Source organism: Hypanus sabinus, chromosome 8 (genome assembly GCF_030144855.1).
Source record: "Hypanus sabinus isolate sHypSab1 chromosome 8, sHypSab1.hap1, whole genome shotgun sequence".
Taxonomy (NCBI): domain Eukaryota; kingdom Metazoa; phylum Chordata; class Chondrichthyes; order Myliobatiformes; family Dasyatidae; genus Hypanus; species Hypanus sabinus.
The window spans coordinates 152301879-152325351 of record NC_082713.1 but is presented as its reverse complement, the minus strand read 5'-3'; the positions used below and the strand labels follow the sequence as shown (position 1 = coordinate 152325351).

Sequence of the window (23473 nt, the reverse complement as noted above, 5' to 3'; positions counted from 1 at the left end):
CAGTTTCTTCCAAGATCCCAATGACTTGCAGACTGCTGGAGTAATTGCTTTCTGTAAATCTACCCCTACTGCATAGAATCAAAGTTCAAAGCAAATGTATTATCAAAGTACATATATTTCACCTTGTGCAACCTTGGGATTCATTTTCTAGTGGGCATTCTCAATATTCCATAATAGAACAATAACCATAATAGAATCAGTGAATGACTGCACCAACTGGGTATTCAGCCAATGTGCAAAAGACAACAAACTGGGCAAATACAAAAATAAAGAAATAATACTAATAAAAAAATAATAATAAATATTGAGAACATGAGGTGAAGAGTCCTTGAAAGTGAGTCCATAGGTTGGGGAACATTTCAGAGATGGGGCAAGTGTAGTTGAGTGAAGTTATCCCCTTTGGTTTAAGAGTCTGATGGTTAGAGGTAATAATTAGTCCTGAACCTGGTGGTGTGAGTCCTCAAGCCCCTGGTACCGTCTTTGTGATGGAAGCACAGAGAAGAGGGCATTGTCTGGGTGGTGGGGGTCTAAGTGAATTAATCTAAGTGAATAAATGTGAGGAGAATAAAATGGGATTACTGTAGGATTAGTGTAAGTGAGTGATTGATTGTCTGCATAGCTCAGTGGGCTCAATGGTCTATTTCCATGTGGTATGATTTCATGACCTTAAGATATTCAAAAGACCCAATGAGGAGTGGTTAGAAGATTTGCATCCATAATGGACATCAATGAATCAAATTTGATTCTAGTTCCAGCTTTTTAAAATTTAACTCCTGTCTCTGAATCAATAGTCCAGGCTTTCTGAATTCCCATTCGGTAACTTATCTACAAAGTTGCTGTAGAGATTGGAACCTGCAAAAACACGTGGTTGGAATCTGTAAGGAGGCTTAAAGATTTACAAGTGATGACAGCAATTAAGTATCTCATTTCCAAGCTCCACTTCTCCCGTGTAGATCTGAGAATTCATCAGTGGATTTGAAATGGCTTTATATTAGAAGGCTGGATGTAACAAATCTTCTCCCATTAATTTTCCAATAATAGAATGAGTAAATATTGGGTTTCAGTAATGAAAAAATATTTTGAGACTCAGCACAGGCTACAATTTGGAGATCTATCACTGTTCTAAAAGCGTGTTGTGGTACATGATTACAGGACACATCTGCCAAACTGTGTGAGTGTGGGATTAATTTCACACAGAATGCAACTGGTTTACAAGGTCATTTGGGAATTGGGGAAAAGTCAACAACAGAAGCTGGAATTGTGAAGTGACAATTCCTAGCTCTCTTGTAATGTAGTGGGACTTGGATGCGCAGGGGAAATTGTGTTCCGAGTACCTCCTCCACCAGACTTTATTGGCATGGCATCGATGTGTTTGCAACTCCCAGGCCTCATCTGTGTGCTGCCTATCAATCACTCTGTCCATGAGCAGTAGAAGAGGGAACTGTCTGATGGACAGGAACAGCTGGTCAGGCTCCAATAGGCCACTAATCCACACCAAGAAATATAGCATTAAGAAGGAAGATTGTGAGAGGCAGGTTTGAGAATTGTGATTTTGGGATGAAATTCCTAACATTCCCTTGTGAAATTCAATAGTCACTCCTGCTTCACCTGGGCCAGCAGAGAGCATGGACTCCCTTAGCTAGAACCGGCCCCTTCTGCTCCATAAACTCCTTCACACACCCTTAACCTGACAAGAAAGTCGCAGAGGTTTTCATGTTCAAGCTACTATTAAAGTCAAGAAAAGGCTGCTAAGGTGAACAGACCTTGACCTTTATACAGGAATTTACTGGTTTTTAAGTAGGCATCGTTGTCATCTCTTGGAGTAGGTGGAGTCTGTAGGATTTCAAGGCTGGATTGAATTAAGCAATATTACTAAAAGTAAAGCAATATTCTATGAGTATGAGAAGTCTGAAACAAAAGCAGAAAATCCCAGAAACACAGAGATGGTCAAGTAACGTCAGTGGTGTGAGAGTCAATATTTCGGGTTAATGCTGAGTACCAATGAAGGATCATCGATCTAAAATGTTAACTCTCCTCTCTCCGTGAATGCTGCCTGACCAGCTTTCTTTTACGATCTATCCATTCAGCTTCTTTCTGGCATATAGGTTTGAGATTCATACTGTGTTCCAGTCACATTAATACACATTATGTCACACACTCTCTGTAGCTTATCGTTTTCCCTCTATGAGAATTTACTTATTTCAGGTCAATTTTCAGGTCTCTGATGGTATTGCCTTTAGGGAGCGGAAGGATATCCTCCTTGGTAATGTTAATTGTATTTGCACTTGTATGGGAATATCATGTCAGTTTCTACGTTATTACCTTCTGAAAACTTTTTGGTGATTAGTGGATTAAATTTTGAGTCCACGCCTCAGTCTAAGTTAGTGAAATTACCAGTAAGGAAAAGAAGGCATCAAAATCAAAAGGCAGTTCAGTGTCAGACATTTGTGACGCTGCCCATGAAGCGACTCAGTTTGGAAAGTCAGATTTGGAGGCAGAGTACAGGATTCACTGCAGGGTTCCTGGTAGCGTGGATGAACAGGAGTCCATGTCAATAGATCCTACAAATTGCTGCGCAAGTTGATAGTGTTATTAAGAAGATGTATGGTGAATTGGCTTTCATAAGTTGGGAGGGGGGATTGAGTTCAATTGCTGTGAGGTAATGTTGCAACCCTATAAAATCCTGGTTCATCCACACTTTGTTCAATACTGTTTGTCTCATTATAGAATGGACCTGGAAGCTGTTTAGAGGGTGCAGAGAAAATCTACTAGGATGTTGCCTGGATTGGAGAGCATGTCTTACGAGGATAGGCTGAGTGAACTAGGGTTTTCCTCTTTGAAGCGAAGGAGGATGTGAGATGATTTGATCAAGGTGTAGATCAAGTGGATAGTCAAAGACCTTTTCCCAGGGTGAAATCAGCAAATATGAGGGGGCATAATTTTAAGGTAATTGGAGGAAAGTATTTGGGAGATGTCACAGGAAAATGGGTGTGTGGAATACCCTGCCAGGGATGTTGGGAGAGGCAGATACATTAAGGGCATTTAGGAAACACCTAGATAGGCACTTAGATGGAAAAATGGAGTGCTATGTAGGATGGAAGAGTTGAATTGATCTATGAAGGTTATAAGGTCAGTACAACACGATGGGCGAAAGGGTTGCACTGTGCTGTTCTGTTCAATATTCTGCCAAGATAAATCTATGTCCCAGTTAAACATAATACTGATAATCCCCTCCTGAGATGTTCCAATGCATGATCAAGTTTCAATCAATCATTTATGTCATTGTGCAAATGACAATTACACAATTGCATATTTTAGGCCAGACAGCAATTATTGAATGATTTTATAGACAAAAGAATTAACACCAATAATCTAGTTATACATAGGTAAGAAGACTATTGACTATAAATGTACTTCATGCTTCTCAGAAGCTTGTCATGGTGCTTCACTGCAGTTAATTACATCCAAGTACAATGACCATAGTTATGTAAAGGCACTGCAAATGAACACCACTTATGCATTTTACAATATCTCATCCTTCAAATGATCAGACTATTCTCAGACCCCAAGACTGTACAAATGTATATTCATCACTACTTATACTTTACACATTTACATCAATGATAATTCAAAAGGGGAAAATATAAATCTATTCACTTCAGTTGGCATTGCACTGAAAATACCTATATCACTGCTAAATGGAAGCAGCCTCTCAAAGATCTAAGCTGATACTGTGTCTCCCACATGATTTGGCTAATTGAAAGCCTATTATATTTTGACAAGCTGACTTTCAGCAAGCTTTAAAGTTAATATTGTCTCACCTGGCAATTGGTTACAGAAAATTGAAGAGACAATTGAGATTTGAGCAGTGGAAAGGGTTTAACAGAAATTGAGGAAGTATGTGGATGACAGTTTATTCACATACTGGATATATTTAATTTTAATATCATCTGCAACTATTGCAAAGCCCTGCTTGGCATTCGTGAGAGATGGAAATCTTTTCAAGTACCAGAGGTAGTCGGTCACATTGACCTCAAAGCCAATTAGACCCCTCTGCTACTTGGCATACAGTTGAAACTGCATTGAGACTTGCAAGTAGGGTGTGTATTTATACTTTCAGTGAATAGTGTATTGCATTTAAAAGGCTTTTCAAGCACAATGGATATGGTTAATATTTTTTAACAGAGCCATACCCAATTTGTAATTTCTCCTTTGACCCATCCATTTTCATTTGGCTGGAGGTCATTTCACATGTGGAGCAGGTCTCTGAACCAAAAAGGAGCCAACAATTGCAGCGGTAATTAGGAGTTAGATGGACTTGTGGAGCAGAGCTACAATATCAACCTTGAAGAGGCAGAAGAGCTGTAAAGATGCAAAGTGGTAGCCTCTTTTTTTTGACTTGACAGAGGCAGCTTTTTACACTGGCAAGTACATGGTTGCCCATTTGGAGAGAGTGAGGGGATTCTACAGGGCCATCATTCTCCACTGACAGAATGGGATATTATTGCTGGTAAAGCCTATCTACAGTCAATCAGTACCCAGTAGTTCTGCAGTACATCAGCAAGAGGGCAGGATGGAGGAAAGTGCTCTGTGAATTTTGTCCATCTTATTTGCAAGCACTACCACACAATAGTAAGGAACTTGCATTGAGCAACATTACCAGAAGGGACAGTGTGGGAGATGAGTGGGTAGAGGGGCAAGTTATATTGCAGCTGAATGTTCATTCCTGATATCAAGTTAGTTTGTGAAGTGAAATCTCAACATCTAGACCAGGGGTTCCCAACCTTGGTTAGTGCTATGAGTCCTTGGCATAAAAACGGATGGGGAACCCTTGATCTAGACATGGCTGAAATCCCATTCTGATATTAATGAATTGTCTGGTTAAACTGTATTCAAGAAACTTGATCTAATATAGCCCTCAACAATCTTGTGTTTTGTTTAAAGCAAAGAGATCCTGGAAACTTCCTGTGATGAAGGCCTCACATTCCTAACAAGCACTGAAGGTATAATTTGCTGGATTTACACTGTACATTCCTTTCACATAAAATTCCTTAAAATAATTTCCTGTACAAAGTTATTGATAATTGTTTCATATTTGCTTAAATCTAGCACAACAGGAAAACAGAAAGATGATTTTGGAAACAAAGACAGTAACACAATGGAATTCTGAAGGCCATTTAAATGAAAACAGAGAACAAAAAGACGTAAAAAGAGAACAACTGGACCCACAGGTAATGAATGTTTATTTATTTATAAACTACTTTATAATTAAATTTTGCCATTATTTTCCTCTTTTTCCCTTTTATCCTTTACCTGAATAATCTATTGCACCTTCATTATGTTAGTTGGGACGGTGTCACAAATTCCTCAGTTTCTTCTGTACGCAGTCTTGTGACAAACTGGTGTGTTTTTTCTTGGCATTTGGCTCAAACTATTTATTTCTTTAAAATCTACCAAAGAAAATGTCAAACATGAGTTGTAATTCCTATTCAAATTGTATTAGTATGAAGCAAATATCTTAACTACACAATGTTTTGTGTTTGCAGTTCAGTTTTAAATAGGATGGTGTGTATGTGAAGGTTGGCCACTTTGGTTCAGTCCAGATACATGAAGCAAAATCATCAATCTCTGTCAACTGCACTGCTCCTTAAGTAAAATCACTTCTCTCAGTTGTAGCCCAATTTCAAACACATATGAGTCCATTGTGGAAAATAGTCAGGCATTAAGCAGACACTCTACGACCAATTTTCTGAATGTGTACTCCTACTGGGAGCACACATTTGGAAAATTGACCTTTTTTTGATTCGAAATGAATTGGTTAATGTGGGAAATGGAAATGTCAGGCTGGCACAGTAGGCATGTGCTTTTCACGCTGCTTTAGGATTTAATGCTGAGACAGAGCATAGGGAATTATGCCTCGTAGATAAACCCTGTCAAGGGACTGCTTGGTGCTGACATTGTGTGCCACAAATTGAAAATTTCATATTCCTTAGCAACAGCCTCAGTCTCTTTTGTCAGCATAGCAATTCACCAAAATATATAATTGTAATACTATGTGTTTTTTTTTGTAAAAAAAAGATTTGCATTTTTTATTTAGCCTTTCATCATTTATAGTGATAACACACTCTTACAAATTTTTGAAGACTATAAAATTATTATCATATCAATAGAGTTGAGTTTCTTTCACAAATTTGACTGGTAAAATTGCCAATACATAGACATTTTCATTAAACTCCAACAATAAAAATTGCAATAAAAAACCTCAACTACACATACTTCTGTATATTGAAACTGGTAGGGCACTGTTTTGATGCTTTCTGACATTTGCTTGCAGTTTTCAGTAACAGTCTAACAGTACAGTGAATATGGACTCAAAGTCCTGTGAGTACAATGTGACCAAACTTTTAACATTTTGTGAACTATGCAGCTGGCTTTTAGTGCTTTATTTTACTCGAGGTTTTGTTTTCAAAGACATGTGGATAACTTTACATTTCTCATTATGAAATGTCATTTGGCTTCCATCTGCTCAGATTGCCAGGTATTTGTTAGGTAGCTTTAAACTGTTTTGCAATCACAGGGACATACTGCTTACCAACTAATTTAATTGGAACGCTTACAATAATCTCAGCAAGATCTTAACAATCCAGGTTGAAGACTTGATCACTGGGTGTTTCCACTAGTCACTTGTCACAAATTAAAACAATTATCATTGATATGTTTTCAATTATCCAGCCAATTAAGGGCAACATTGCCTGTATTAAAACAAAGCCTTATAAAAACAGGCAATGACAGATTTGAGGCATAGTAGGTATTTGAGATATGGAGAAGGAATGCAAGAAACTGCTGAAACTTTTCAAAATTATGAAAGAAGGAAGTAAGGGGAGAAAAGCAAAGTAAGAATGTAAATTACATGCCAAAACAAAATAATGTATGTTTATAAAGAATGGAACTGAGTTTGTTTTAATTCTGTGAGAAGTATTTAGGAGTATAACATTATTAACTTGAAGCATTTAAGTTCAACATAAATTTATTATCAAAGCATGTATATGTATCCATATACTATCCTGAGATTAATTTTCTTGCAAATAACAAAACAAAATACAATGAATCAATGAAAATCTAAACAAAAACTAAACCTGACAAGTAACCAATGTGGAAACTTTAAATTTAAGGAGCACTAATCCAGAAATGGGGAGTACAAAATGAAAGTTTTGCTGACCAGATTTGAAATCTGAAGGCAAGTGTGTGAGTTAGAATTAACTGTATTTAGAAATTCATCGTCTATTGGCATTTTTTTGAGATCTACTTCAATTCCATTTTTAAAATATAAATGGACTTTTTGCCTCTGTATTTACATAAGGGACTGACAAAGTGTCTGTAGATGTGAGGAAAAGCAGCAGTGGGGTCACAGACCCTAAACTGATTACTGTGGAGGAGCTGTTTGCAGTCTTGAGGCAAATTAGGGTGAAAAAATCCCCAGGGCCTGACAAGCAGTTCCCTCAGAACCTGTGAGAGGTTAGTGCAGAAACTGCAGGGGCCATTGCAGAAATATTTAAAGCATCTTTAGCCACAGGAGAGAAGCCGGAGGATTGGAGGATGCCTAATATTGTTCCATTCTTTGAAAAGGCTCTAAAAATAAACCTGGAAATCATAGGCTGGTGATCCTGATAGGCTGAGAAGATATTCTGAGAGACCAGATATATAAATATTTGGATAGACAGAGAATGGTTAGGGATAGTCAACATGGCTTTGTCGTGTTTAAGTCGTGTCTAACCAATCTTATAGAGTTTTTCAAGGAAATTACAAAGAAATTTAATGAAGGCAAATTGATGTTGTTTACATGGCCTTTGACAAATTCCCAGATGGGAGGTTGGTCAAGAAGGTTCAGTTGCTTGGCATTCAGGATGAGGTAGTAAATTAGATTAGTGACGAAGGGTCTCAGCCCGAAACGTTGACAGCGCTTCTCCCTATAGATGCTGCCTGGCCTGCTGTGTTCCACCAGCATTTTGTGTGTGTTGTAAATTGGATTAGTCATTGGCATTGCAGAAGAAGCCTGAGAGTGATTGCATATGGTTGCCTGTCTGAGTGGAAGTCTGTGATCAGTAGTGTGCCACAGGATCGGGGCTGGGTCTATATTTATTTGTCATCTACCTACATCAATGATCTGAATGACAATGTGGTAAACTGGATCAGCAGCTTTGCAGATGACACCAAGATTGGGGTGTAGTGGACAGCAAGGAAGATTGTCGAAGCTCACAGTGGGATCTGGACCAGATGGAAAAATGTGCTGCAAAGTGGCATATGGAATTTGATGCAGACGAGTGTGAGGTGTTGCACTTCAGGAGGACAAACTAGGGTAGGTCTTACACCATGAGCAGTCAGGCACTGAGGGGTGTGGTAGATCAAAAGGATCTGGGAATACAGATCCATAATTCCCTGAAAGTGGTGTCCCAGGTGAATAGGTTCATTAAAAAAAAAGCTTTATGCACATTGGCCTTCATAAATCAATATAGTATAGGATATAGGAGTTGGATGTTACTTTGAAATTGTATAAAATTTTGGCGAGGTCTAATTTGGAGTATTGTGTCCAGTTTTACTCACCTACCTACAGGAAAGAGGTAAATATGATAGAAAGTACAGAGAAAATTTACAAGGATGTTGCCAGGACTTGAGGACCTGAGTTACAGGGATAGTTTGAAAAGGTTAGGACTTTATTCCCTAGATTGTTGAAGACTGGTGGGAGATTTGATAAAGGTATACAAAATTATGAGGGGAATAAATGAAAGCAGGATTTTTTCCACTGAGGTTGTGTGAGACTACATCCAGAGGTCAAGTGTGAAAGTTGAAATATTTAAGTGGAAAATTAGGGGGATCATCACTCAGAGGGTGGTGAGAGTGTGGAACATCATGCTGGCACAAGTTTTGGATGTGCGTTCAATTTCAACATTTAAGAGAAACTTGGATAGGTATATGGTTGCGATGGGGTATGGAGGGCAGTGGTCTGGGCGCAGGTCGAAGGGAATAGGCAGATTAATAGTTTGGCATGGACTAGATTGGCTAAAGGCCTGTTTCATTGCTGTAATGTTTGATGACTCTATGACTTTCTACTCTGCTTCTGACATTCATTCTATTGAAGTCAGTAAGCATGAATAGATACAAATCTCTGCTTCTGCAATGCTTCCTTAAAACCCTAGTGTGGCTTGCATGGTCTGACTGATAGCAAAACATTCTTATGAAATTATCAGGCTTGTCCTCTTGATGGGTAACTATTGGGAAATTCTGAGCATGGATGATCCAGGTTTCAATCTACTAATGAGTTTGAATCCTCACAGAACTAAATTCAAAACTAAGTTCTATCAGATTTCTCTCTCATTTCAGTTATTTCTTCTCAAACTAACAGGGTACTTGTGATTTCTTCCATTTCATTCCCTTATGTTTGCCCATAATGGTTTCCTCAGCTGTTCTGTTTTAAGAAGGATTGTTTGTTCCAATCTTACAAAATGATTGTAGAAGCATGTTTGCAATTTTCATAAACCATCCAGGTTTCTGGTGAACTAACGCTGCAGCTTTATGTGCAGATCTCACATTGTCTGGTCTGTGATCATTAACTTTGATACAAAGCACAATCGTTACTTGTACTTGATTTTTGTGAGATAGCATTCATTGTTCATCCGATGTGCTATTCAGTGAAATACAGAATGCTGTCAGATTTCAGTTGCATAGTAATTCAAGATCCCCACTATGTAGAGTTCATGTAATTTGATTCCAAATAAAAATGAATAAAGTGTGTTGATTAAAGGTTTCACTCTTATGAGTCTGTCAAATAAATGGCACATCTTATGTGAAATGGCCTTTTAAATCCTCTTTTCATATTGAAATTATAAATAATATATTAGATATGCAAATTTCTGTCTGTTTTAAATGTGACTTTCAGCTAATACTAAATAATGCAACAATTTCATTCTTTGTTTTGTGCACAATTTTAAAGTGTTTGCTGCAAAACAATCAGTTAACTCATGCCATTGTTTATTTGCCATTCATTTCACTATCATGAAAGAATACTGTATCTTAGCCTCTGTGCAACACCAGGATTCTCACTCCTGAGTAAAGGGTTTTTTTTTAATTTAAGTCCCTTTCCTGGATTTGAGCACTTAATTCCAAGTACTCTAATGTAGTGTTCCTTGAGAGCCTTGCTGCCGGAGATCAGAAAAGACATTATATTGATGATGCTTCTATCTTCTTGGGTGGGTTTGAAGGTCCCAGGGTAAGAAATAATGTGGTTTTTATTTCTGGCTTTGAGTTCACCATTCCCTGTTGCCCCCAGCTTCATTCCCAAAGGTACCGACTGGGTCCGTCCTGCCGAGGCTCGGCTGATTACTGGCAAGACATCACTTTGATCTATTCACTGGGCGCCAGCTCCAAATTGTAACAATCGCAGTTGCTGTCCACCTTTCATGGGAATTAACAGGTAGTATGTGGATGAGGCTAGTGAGTTAAAGCAACCAGGGCCAGTAGGAAAACTTTACCCTACAGGTCCTCGTCTGAAACCCAATTGAGATTAAATTCAAACTTTAAAACTAATGCTTCTAACTTCTGCGCAGAGAACAATTCCTACCCATGACATTTCCAAAGGAATGCTTGGATGCAGCACCATCAAGCAGGCTGAGCAGCCAACGACATTCTCACACTCAGCAAACCAGAATGTGAAAAGTTAATTTTAACTAGCTTTTAAACGTTCAAAATAATAGTTTTAAAACAGGAAATAAAATAAAGAGCAGAACCTATGTGAAACTAAATTAAAAGCTTGAGAGTCCTAAGCACACCAAAATAAAATTAAAACATATTTTAAAAAGGCCAGATGCTTGAAATGCATATATCTTTTTCTTCCTTAGGGTTGGGCTTCTGTCAGGTTGCTGTTAATGTTTGGTATGCCTCACAACGCACAACAGAATATAACACTTTCAGGACCTTTTTGAAAATGTAAATACTTCATAAATCACTGAAGCTTGCATCAGATCAGTAACTTCTGACGTGATCTCCGGAAAAGTTGCAGTACTGCACATCTTCTGGGGATTTTTACCTTTCAAACCCGGGACATCACTGTCCATTTCATGATGAAACAATGATAATCCCTAACAGTTCTCCATGTTTCCTTTCAGCAGGGAAGGTGGCTAAGCAGCCCATCATATCTATACCAGCACACAGTGCAATCCCTTCAGTCACACCCTTCCCATTTATTACCCTGTAACTTACTTTCTCTCCAACATACCTATTAACATGCTAATTCTCCAACCAGTTATCAAAACTGCTGTCAATACTCCAAGTTTGGTCAGACCAATGCCTTATAAAGCATGAAAAATGCCACAACAGCTAATGTTGCATTTTAAAAATTGCCTATTGTTTAAGTCCAATGTTAACTTGAAAGAAATGTGGAGACAACTGATGTGCCTTTGATAAGATTCACATCTTTTCCTTGCAATTGAAGATTGATTTCATTAAACTTTGTAAAGAATTCTGACAAATAAGCAATGTCATGCCTAATATTCTTGGGAGTTGATTACTGAGTGAAGCATTTGTGTTTTAAAAGAATTTTATCACAATTTCAAAAAGTGCATAAAATCATCTGTTTCAGTTTTAGAGTCATCTGACTTCCGTGTGCAACAGCAAGCATTCAAGCTGTTCATTATCCTCAATACAAAGCTCTTGAAATAGTTATGAATTGAGAGCAAGGGACATGATTTTATTTACCACTGTGATAACAGTTTTTAATAATTTGTGCTTCTGATCTCTTAGGCTTTTGTGAAAAGATATAGTCTGTGAACACAGTGAATAGTAAATATGTTAGGTACAGCTTTTTTCAAGAAAGTGATAACCCCACGATGGTGTCTTATCATTGATGGTGCCCCTACTTCTGTATAAGCAAAAATGTGAGCAGATACCCTTCTCTTTGAAAACCATCTGACATTTTGACTTTCCCTTCATATCTGTTCCTAGTCACCTGCAAATAATAACGCTTAAACCATGCTTGCACCTTTTATGAAGAAGCGAGGACTCATTACCTGGCAAATTCTGTTGTCCAATGTGTCTTCCACACTATACTGTCTACACTTTTTCATTTGGTTTGCTTCTGTTATTTTTCATAATGGATTAACAACTGCGGTCAATTGCCTATTGTTTAAGTCCAACCTCAAGTGTTGCAATTAATAAAGGAGAAAGTTATGGCAACATCACAACTCAGGCAAAACTTGATTATCTGCCTGAAGGTACATAAAGTGGGGCAATGATATCTCTGTTGGGCCGTGGGCTGGAGGAAATGTACTTAAGCTTATTGGAAAGGGCAGATTATGAACGTTACCTCACTGAACACCATACCCTAATTCGAAGGCATTGTGTATTTGTGATATTAGAGTATGGGAATTGTTAGTTAACAGTACTACTGTAGCGAATGGCAAAAATGCACAGGCTGGGCCCAGAAATAATACTATTTCTTCAGTCCAGATTTCCCATGAAGCACCAAATACAGAAGTGTATTACATTGCTTTTCAACAGCTATAACACACTTTGAGCAACGTCCATGAGAATGGTGGGTTAACAAGAGATTAGGTGATATGTCATCGTTGTAATCAATTATGAGGCACTGAGGATCAAATACATATATTGGGTAAATAATTTCTTAAATTAATCCTGTAACCCCTCAGCTGCTCCCTTGCTACCAAGCACTCCCGCCCCGCCTCACCTGCTTCTTCAACACTACCTGCCTCACCCCCTATCTTTGTTTTGTCTGAAAACTTGACCACAAAACCATCAACTCGCCATCCAAATCATTGACATTAAATGCGAAAAGAAGTAATTCATTGGTTGATTTAATGAGATTTTTATATTCAAGGCTATATTTGTGAGAATTTGTTAAACATAGTGATCATGCATGCGTGCAATTATTTTTGATAAAGGCATAAGTGTATGTATGTAACCTTCCCATTGATTGATTTATCTTGGCAGATGCATCCGCCATTGCATATTTCACTGACAAACTCAAGCAGCCAAGAAATTAATTCAATGCAATTGGAAGGATTGCACTGTAATATCAAAGTAGAGAATGAGAAGAATGCAGATATCATCAGTGAATCACCAATCAGTCAACAGAAGGACTTGGAAGAATATCATATCAATTTTGCAAGCACAAGTAACTATGTTGAGGATAAGGTAAAACAAGATCGAGAATCTGAATGGATTGGAAACTCTCCCAATCTTGAAACTGGGGATCACGGGAGAGATATAAATACAGCAAAAACAGCAGATGGTACAGACATCGCAACAAGCACGTACAACATAATGACTCAATCTTCAGAATTGTTTGCTATAAATGGAGCACATTCACAACAGAGAAGGAATGAAACCTTTATATCACATGGAAATGATATATCAGCTAAATCCCAGCTAGAAATTAATAGGCCCTTGAGAAACAATCCACACAGCCCTTCTACTGATATGCAAGATAACTCAGTAATTACTGAGGGTGCTATAGGCAGAGAAGGGAAGCTCACTACCAACACATCGAATCCTACAGACCTAGTACAAAATTCCACAGGCTCTGAAAATAAAAGTGGTGAAGATAATTATTTAATTGGTGACTCATCATTAATCAGTGCATCGGAATCTTTCCCTGTTTCTGCAGTATGCATCAACACTGAACCTGAGTATGTGCCAGAGAGAATCGGCATCTCACATAATGGATCAATCTCGTCAAAGAAAAGACAAGTATTCAGTGCCAGTATAGCCGACCCAAAGGAGCTGTCCAAGTGTTACAGTGAAACTGAAAATTTGAAAGCTATAAAGCCAGAAGACTTTTCCACAAAACCTTTTTCACAGAACAAGGAGGCAGAGAGTTCACAAGACCAAAATCCAGTTAACAGAACTGAGAAAATGATTCCACCTATGATACGAATTGCAGAGAATGGTTCAACAGACAAAGCTGTTGCTGATGTAGAAAAAAAGGATGAAGGAGTCACACAAATTGCAGAGCAGTCTACTCGTGTTTTGTCACGTATATTAGCTGATACAATGGTGAAGGAAGCAATTGAAGCAGCTTTGTTTGAAATTACCGGAGATGAAGGAAAAACATTCGCATGTGAATCACAAAAAACAAAGACATTATCCAACAATACACAACCTTCAAAACACAAAGTGACCAAAGTTTTGAGTTTAACTTCAAGGCATGGAGATCCTTCAAAGATCCATTCTATCGAAGAACAAAATACGAGAAGTTGCTCACAGCGTGGTGAGCACGTAACGAAAACCAACACAATGCATATGCAAATGGAGGAGGCTGCATCCAATACCCCTCAGAGAAACACAGAGGAGGAAACAGCCCCTGGAGTGAGTCTGCCTGCATGGCCATCTCCATTAGTTTCAGAGAAAGCTGTGCATCCAGATGTAGCCAGTTCAGTGGAAGTCCATTCTGTGCTTCAGGAAAAAGCAGGATTACCTCATGAACTTGCTGGGGCAAGTGAAAAAGTTCCAGGAAATATTTTTGGATTTAGAAATTGTGGATTGAACCAAATCCACACTGAGGTTGGAAAGCAGATGGCCATTAACCTTACAGATCTTACAGGAGAGGAGGGGCATTACAATGAGAAGCGGATCAAGAATGTGAAGAGTGTAAAAGTTACACAGAACTGCAATATTTCAGAGATCGACTACACACATAATGACAATGTATTGGATAGAAAGGGGTCTTTAGAGCTGGCAAAAGTGGATGTTGAGAAAGAAGATACTTCAAGCACAAAGGACACTTTGTATGATAAAACAGATAAATCTGAGAAATTTACTCAGATCAATAATGTTACAGTTGTCCCTCAACCGGCAATTGGAGTTGTGTATGCTCCTGACTTGACAGCAGAAGAAAAAACCGTCTATGAAATGAGTGCAGAATGTGAGAGGGCTGATCAGGATAGTTGTGAGATAGATAATGAAACTACTGTGGAGGGGGAGGGCGAAACAGGTGATATGTTTTCTGAATCAGTGGATTATTTTGAAAATATGGAAATGATTCATGACACTCGAAGTTTCCCTACAAATAGGAGCACAATTCAACATGCAGCAGAACCTAAAGTTGGTACAAAACCAGGCTCAACCCTTTACACTATAAATGAAACTAAAGGGAAGAACAGAATGCCCACACTGCCACAGAGTTCTGAGCTGAGTAACCAATACCAATGTTTAGATCAAGCCAAGTTGATTACTACACTAGTTAAAGAGAATGATGGGAAGGAAACAAGCACTGAAGTTATAAATTATATCTATCCAAATTCGGAAGAGATAAAATTTAAAGAATGTAATGAAAAACCACACAAGGTTGAGCATGTGGATGAAGTTTGTGACAGTGACGTTGCCAGTATAGATTCTCGATTAAATAGTGAGCCAATCGCAAATGAAATTACTTTGAAAAGCACAGTATGGAAAGTTTGCTATTTTGTTTTATTTGTTGTGTTTCTTGTTACTGTTTATCATTATGACTTTATAGGGTGTTTTGCACTGTACCTTTTTTCATTGTATTGGTTGTGTTATGAAGGTGAAACAAACAGTGATCCTGTCAGAAAAGACTGATAAAGGAACTTGAACTTTTATTGGAAGATATGAGGAGAGGCAGCTGTTGTATTTTGTGAAGAACTGAAATTGGTTTTCAGAGTAGTTAATCTGAGGTAACCATTGCTTTTCTAAATGCACACTTCTTTCAGTTCACACATCAACAAGATTATTACCAACATTTCTAACATTGTTACAAAACAGAATTAATCACATTTTCAAAATGCATTCTTAGAATAAACAAAAAAGAATTATCTGCTCATTTTCAATTCAATCGTACCTCACATTAACCTGATTTTAAAAATTGTTTGAATGGCATCTACTTTTTATAGAAACTGCATAAAAGTTTCTTAACATAATTAAATGACCATTTTTTTGTCTTTCACAAATGCAACATAACACTTTAGTCAGTAATTTAAGACCAAAATTTTATTTTTGCTGTTATAAGTTTCTGTATTAGCCAGTCTAACACTAATGGATACTCTTAGTCATTAAATGGTCTTCTTAATTGAAGTTAATAGGTAGCAATATGCATAGCTTTTCTAAACTGTTAAGCATTAAAGTTACCACAAATTTAAACAAAAACTTCTATTTTGTGTATGATATTTATATTTGTTGTCTTTCAATCATCATTCAAGACTGCCTGAGAGTTTGGATTTAAGGTTTGTTCATGATATAGCCTATGAGGTTTCCAGGTACCTGTGGAATCAGAGTAAAGGATTTCTAGGAAAAGAGGAAGAAGATCACATCTTTTCCAAATGTATGAACCTGGATACCAGGTACTACTTATAAAGAGGAGGAACAGATCAGAACTATCATAATATTTGAGGCAATATATTGAGAAATCAGATAATTTAGAACCATGTTTTTTTGGTGTACCATGCTGTCCAATTTCTAGGGAAAATAGTGAGCGAATAGTGGGTAGTTACAACACTGTTTGCAGAGTCCACAGTCCCAGCATGCATCTGCCTTGTAGTGACAGAAGAATCCTGGACAGTGATATTAAACGTGGACACCACTTTCCATGTTTTCAATTTTGGGCAGTGGGCCATCCAGTACAATGGTGGAAAAGCAGGAGTTCTGAGACCTGCTGTTCTGTTTTCCTCTTCAGTGCATGACCTCCATTTCCCGCTCTTCTCTGCCCACCACATCCTTCTCCCATACCAGTCTCTCAAATTCCTGAGCCTTCTATTGTGCAAAGCAGTTTCCATGATACAATGCATGCACTGCATAAATACTTGAAAGTAGGAGGGCATGTTGAGAGAATGGAAAACCGAGTATCAGGGATCTTGGGATTCCTTCATTGAGTACACAGCATTAAACCTTTACCACATACCTGTTGGACATTAAAAGGAATATTGTATCCATCACCATTGTTCTATTGAGCTTACAAGGGACTGATCCATTCATTACACATCTAGTCTACCAACCTGCCCTCACCGTACAACTCCATTTTCTCACAGTAAATGTATACAATGAGAGCATTTAAAATTGAAATGTTTCCAGTACCTTCCACATCTCAATATAGGCAGGCATTGATACTATAAATCACTAACTGCTTTCATGCTTTAGTACACCCTTTTTTTGATTGAGGAATGGAATATTCAGATATCAAAGCTTCAAGCCAGCAAAAGATCATGATCTAACAGGCAGTGGTAGACTTTTCCTTCCTGGATGCCTCTGGAAAAAAATGATAGCCTACAGCAGGTACTGCAAAGCATAGAGAGAAAGGACCAATGGTAGCTCAGCAAAATCCTCCAGATCCCATTGCAGGGGTGGCAAATCCGCACCGGTGTGTCCCCTCCCAGGCCACCATCTCCATCACTGAAGTTGATTGGGAGTTCTCAATGGTCAGGCAACATCATTTGCCTACCTGTCACCCAACTTGCAAAGCAGACGTTGTTCTGAGTTGCACCATCATTGTTGTGAAAACAAACAAGATGATTCAAGGATGTTTTCAAAGTTTTTTTGAATGTCTTAACATTCTGATCGACTTGTAAGAATCCCTGGCCCTTGACGAATACATGATGCCAATTGAAAACCTCAACCTATTTGTTAGGAGTGCACAGAAGCCCAGTGTAAGTGCTGAAAATCTCCCGACCTATCCACTCAGCAGCTCCTTCAAACACATCTGCAACACATCAACTGCCTTGGAACCTGAAGCATTTTGAATGTCATAACTTTGGAAGGGTCACGAGGTCCTGGTGGGGGCACAGAGTAAGGTTACCAGAAGAGTTCTAGGAATGAGACTTTTCAACTGTGAAATTGGCTGTAGAAACTGGTAGAAATTGACCAAAGAGGTCAGGCTGCATCTCATTAAAGCTGTTGTGAGAAATTCATCTGCAGAAGACCTTTGTGGTTTATGGTCAACTCCGTAGATCACTCTCCCATTGGCTGATACTCTTGGCTTTCCTCGTTCTTCTTCTGTCCTCCTAAACAACTTGGTTCGGAAGTAACGAGCTACTTTTACTTCTAGGCTATGAGGAATACGCTGACAAATATTAATAATAAAGTAATATAGAAGAAGACATTGGATTGTAATTGCTATGATATTATTACATACATTAGGGGCCATCATCTTCAGTAATATGAACACTAGGCTGCGTGATCAGAATTACAAAATGAAAGTAGTAATCCCAATGAATGAACTTGGTTAATGTTGCCACGGTTACAGCAACAAATCCCACCTTTCACTAATTCTTCTCTTAAAATGAAAACTAAAGTGCTCTTGCCTTTGCATCCCTTTGTATAAATGGTGAAATATAGGAAACCCTACACTAAATAAGAAAGAAAGTGATCTTTTCAAGTCAGTACTGAAGATCATTTTAGGATTGTTGAATGTAATCTTTGCTAGTAACTTCATATTGAACCAGCGTCACCTTTATGTACTGGCAACAGTGAATTGGCAGGTTTACGCAAATAAAAAGCTGAATACAGCTTAGCATGTGAGGAATTTAAAAACAATATTTGCAGTTTGGCAATAATGATGAGTTGAAATACCATACACAAATTATGGAATTTTTAGCTACTCATGAAATAATCGTTAGTTAATTTCCTTATCTGTCTAATGAAGGGCACGGTGTGTGAAAATAGTATCAATACTGTACACTTTTCAGTTGCATAAAGATGCCACGTAATTACCCAGACACTATTCAAGTTAAGCTTTGTGACTCCAATAGACACTCTAAAGATTCTTTGAGATTTCACTCTTTAGATCAGTCTAAATATCAGTTACACAGAGAAAACTGAATGCTATTTAAAAACTTTTTTAAAAACCTTATGTTGCTTATTGCTCCCTTGATGTTTAAACATGTGTTTTGCTTTGAAAACTACACATGGAAGAGATCTCGTGAAAAGTCACAGAAAAGTATGCTCCCTAATGCACACACAATGTGCGAGTGCAATCCTATTTTGGCAATTTCATATTTGTGCAAAATTTGCTGCATGGGTATTTTTCTATATCCTGCCCTCAAATATCTATCAGAGCGTATTAAATTGTCTGGATATTTATTTATATGCTGGGTTAGAAGTGAGAAATCTAAGCTACTGATTTTGTTTTCTGCGGTGATTCTGTTAGGTGGTGGCAGATCCTGACCCCCTAAGTTTAGGGTTCTCAAGTTAGATTCTTTTCAGTATCTCACACTGTCCCTTTGGGACATTTTCACAGTGTCACCTTGTTATGCTTGAATGCCAAGTATTTTCATCTTAACCAGACTGTCACTTTTAGGGCCAGTAAGACCCTCTCCATAGTCTTTATTGGAAAAGAACCAAGTCTACTTTATCAGTCTAATGACAGTCCTTACCAGAATGGCTGAGGCGTACATTTTCAATCAAAAAAGAAATAATAAATTAATGCATGTCTCGCCTTGTTTTATTGGTGAAATTAATTTTATTATTTTCTTCAAAAGCTTATATCATATTGTACAATAATTAATTACAGAAAAATGTGTTACTAAATTAATTTTGGTTAACTGTTTATCAAGAATTAACAGATTTTGGCAATATCTTGAAGATCCTTGGCAATGTTTTTAACTTTCTACTTGGTTTTGATTAGCAGTTTCTGACCCCGACATTCTTTTGTAATTTTATTTATTTTGGAGCTGTGCATAAGACCAGAAAAATAAAATTAATCAACTATAAGGCACAGGGGATGACATATACAAAAGCAAAACTAATTTGTGCTGAAAAATTAAAACAAATTGTGTTCTACAGTAATCTGTGAAAAGTTTTTTTTATCCCAACTAAAATTTAACCTCATTAATTGAATTCAGTTTTTCAGCATACTTTGGTGGTGAGAATTTAACAATTAAACACACAAGCCAAAATGCTCCACCCAGATAGTTACTTTTTTTTTACTTTAATAATAAAAAATAAATGTTACAGCAAAAATATAATGGCAAAAATCATATTGGAACAATGTAGTATCAGAAAGTGAACCACATAGGAATTGCATACTAAACAGAAAAGTTTTAATATTTAAAAAATATATAGCCTTTTCTTAACCTATTTGTAACAGAGGACCATAATCTATATTTAATTTTAAATAACTGACTGAGATCTATTTATGCTAACATTAGTTTTTTTGTCTTTTAGGACCTGCCAAAGCTGCAATCTTTATTTTCATTACATGAATTCCAAACAACTTAGTTGATAGTTTCATAGAAAAATATATAAATAAAAGATAAAGTAGGTTATTTAAATGAATAAGGAAAATTCAAATGATACATACAGGGATTTCGATTTAATCCCATAGTGTCTCATTATGTAGTTGCAAGTGCAGCATTTTTTAAAGCGATGAACCTCTCCTAAGGAAGAGTCAACTATGTGACTTTCAACAGTGGTTTATCAGATTTCTTTTCCTTAAATACATTAAATTTTGGAAACAAATTATTTCAAAATGAACACCTGACTATTTGAGATGTCTGGAATCTATGTTTGAGCTAAACGCATTTGTGGGGAGTGCCGTGGCTCAGCATTGAAGGAGTGCTGCCCTGTTGGAGGGACCATCATTTGGAAGAACCATCTGCCCTCTCGGGTGCATATAGAAGAGACCATGTCACCATTTGAAGAGGAGCAGGTGAGTCCTGACATTATCTCTGTGTTATATGTGGGACTTGCTGTTTGCAATTTTTCCATCGTATTTTATGCTTCAGAACAGCCATTCCACTTCATAAAGTATTTAATTGACTGTAAAGTACTTTTGGACATCTTGAGGTCAGTCACATATTTTAAAATTGTAAGCCTTTTGTTTTGAATAGGGCTCATTTTTCCTGGATTCATCTATAAAACATTTCTAACACAGCCAGATTCCCATATATCTCAAAATCTTTAGCATATGCAGGAAAAGAGAAAAAAAATCGGCATTGCTCAGATTATATCTGGGTGCCTATAATGATTAGATATTATTCAACAAGAACTAGAAATCTGTTCTGCAAAAGATTGGCTTCAAGCAGTTGAAACATCTCGGCCTCATACAGTCATTTCCAGATTTTCTTGTTTATATTTAATGTTCTGAAATTTTTACAGAATGTCAGTGACAATAACCTAATATAACCTTTTGTAAAGAATTTCTCTCATAAGAATTAAAATGTTAACTGGCTCAAATATTTCTAAATATGTGTCAGTCATTAGCAAAAACTGTAATGATCCTTGTCTTGCCTGTTCTTTAATGGCAGGAACCATTAAGTTTCTAATAGGAAAGTGATGGAACAGTACCCTGCAAACACTGAACACTAAAACTCCTTTTTGTTGTTATTTTGCTGTACAAATATTACCATTTTTGTTAATACTTGATTGTTTTAATTTTAATTTCTTAAATAACTTACATTGTTTAAAAAAATAAGTTTGAAATTCAATGAAGTTCTCCATCTTCTTTGGAACCATGAACGTTACATCAGATGAAGCAATGCAGAGGGAGGAAGAAGAACATTGACATGTGACAGCACAATAGCACTGTAGTTAGCATAACGCTATTACACTGCTAGCGACCTTGGTTCAATTCTACTGAGTCTGTAAGGAGTTTGCTCCTTCTCCCTGTGACCACATAGGCTTCTTCCGGGTGCTCCGGTTTCCTGCCAGATTCCAAAGACTAATGGGTTTGTCGGTTAATTGGTCACGTGGGAGTAATTGGGTGGCATGGACTCATTGGGCTGAAGGGCCAGTTATCATGCTCTTTATCTAAATAAAAGTTGTGCTTAATTTTCTCCTGAGTGTAGTCGAAACATAAAGGAAAACATGAGCATAGGAATATTTTGATGGAGGATCTTGACTGGAAATGCTGACAATTCCATTCCCCCACTCAGATGCTGCCCAACTCCCTGAGTTACTTCAGCAATTTGTTTTATGGTACAGCAGTGTTAGATCATAACTAGTAGGGAGAAGTAATATGAAATAGAGGAGTAACGATCATTTCCAATGTGCTTGATACCAATGAAAAGTCTGGGAGAAATAAACATGACTTAACAGAATAGGCAGTTCTATTAACAAAATATATAGGAACAGGTTTAAAATACAGCAGCAATAAGGGATACAAAGATTGGGTGATAGATTGTATCCTCTGAAACCATGAGTAAGAGTCCTGAAGAATATGGTGATAGATTGCGGTTGTCCTAGTGTGGCTGAGTGTAGGAGATCCGACACTGGGAGATAGAGTGGGAAGATTCTTCTGGCCTGATCCATATTGGGACTCTTGACATAAAGAATAGCAGAGAGCACCAGCTAGGGAAGACAATTTGAGTCAAGTCAAGTTTATTGTCATGTGCACAAGTATAGTAAGGTACTGATATAATGAAAAGGCTACTTTCAGCAGTATCATGGAGTTAGGTTTACACCAACACACAAAGCATAAAGACTGTACATAGTTGTGTGTGTGTGTGTGTAATATATATATATAAAAGACCGACAGAGAGAGAGGGAGAGAGAGAGAGAGAAACAATCAGAGACAAGTCCATGATAGTGCAAAAGATTGGTGTTCCATGTTTGAGGTAGGAATAGGACTGTACAGATTGGTGTAGGAACTTTATGGTTATTGGAATTCAAGGTATTACATTTAGGATTATGAGATAAAGATCAAAATGGTGTACAATGACTATGGAAGTAGTGTAAGAAGGAAAAGTTCATTTTCAAGCGATTAGAAAGGGATAAGAGAGAAAGCTCTCATTAGCAGAAGCCATGAAAACAAGGCTGGTTCAAGAGGAAAAGATAAATAGGGTGGCAAAACAAAAATGAATAAATGAATGAAATAAATCAATTGGATATGACAATAAAATGCTGATTTAAAAATGTAAATTAGGGATTATAAACAAATAATGATATAAATACTTCAGGTGAACAGAACACTGAAATATATAAATGCAAAATGACAAATGAGAAATAAGATCTTATGAGAAGGACAAAGTTGGGCTGATAAGAGTTTTATGAGGATTATGAGGTAACAAATTAATTAAAGATTCAAATACAGCTTGCTGGATGACCATTATAAAGAAATAGTTGCAAACTGGTCATAATTGGTAATTAAATATCTCAGGTTATAAGGTCGTTTGAAAAAAATAGAGAAATTCAAAAAGGTGAAAGAGGAGTGTTTTAATAAAGGTAAAAGTATTAGTGAAGGAATATTGAAAAAGAAACCAATTAATAGAAAATCTTTTGGTAGAATTAAGGAACAACAGGGAATTTTAAATTGTAATGGGGATTGGTTCCATCTACAAGTGAAGAGGTATAACATATTTAGAAAAAATTAAAGTATTTTTTATGGGAGACTTTAAATTTTCCAAAGGATTGGGAAGAACATAACAAATAAGCAGAGAGGAGTGAACTTCTTGGTTTTATTGAGTATAATTTTTTTGGAGTAGAATGTGCTGGAAGTAAAAAGTAGGCAGGTCTTACTAGG

At 37.2% G+C, this 23473-nt stretch overlaps 1 protein-coding gene across 2 annotated transcripts in view; it reads left to right on the top strand.

Annotated features, from left to right (window-relative positions):
- The window catches only part of ppp1r3ab (protein phosphatase 1, regulatory subunit 3Ab), a 42810-nt gene extending 20353 nt beyond the window's left edge, over positions 1 to 22457 (top strand). Inside the window, exons 3-5 of one of the 2 annotated variants that reach the window (XM_059978256.1) lie at positions 4945 to 5003; positions 5110 to 5231; positions 13000 to 22457. In XM_059978256.1, the coding sequence (XP_059834239.1) occupies positions 4945 to 5003; positions 5110 to 5231; positions 13000 to 15606 (2788 nt within the window). In that variant the 3' untranslated portion in view covers positions 15607 to 22457. The remainder of the gene's footprint in view (positions 1 to 4944; positions 5004 to 5109; positions 5232 to 12999) is intronic. The other variant, XM_059978257.1, reaches the window with a different exon arrangement.
- Positions 22458 to 23473: the final 1016 nt, after the last annotated feature.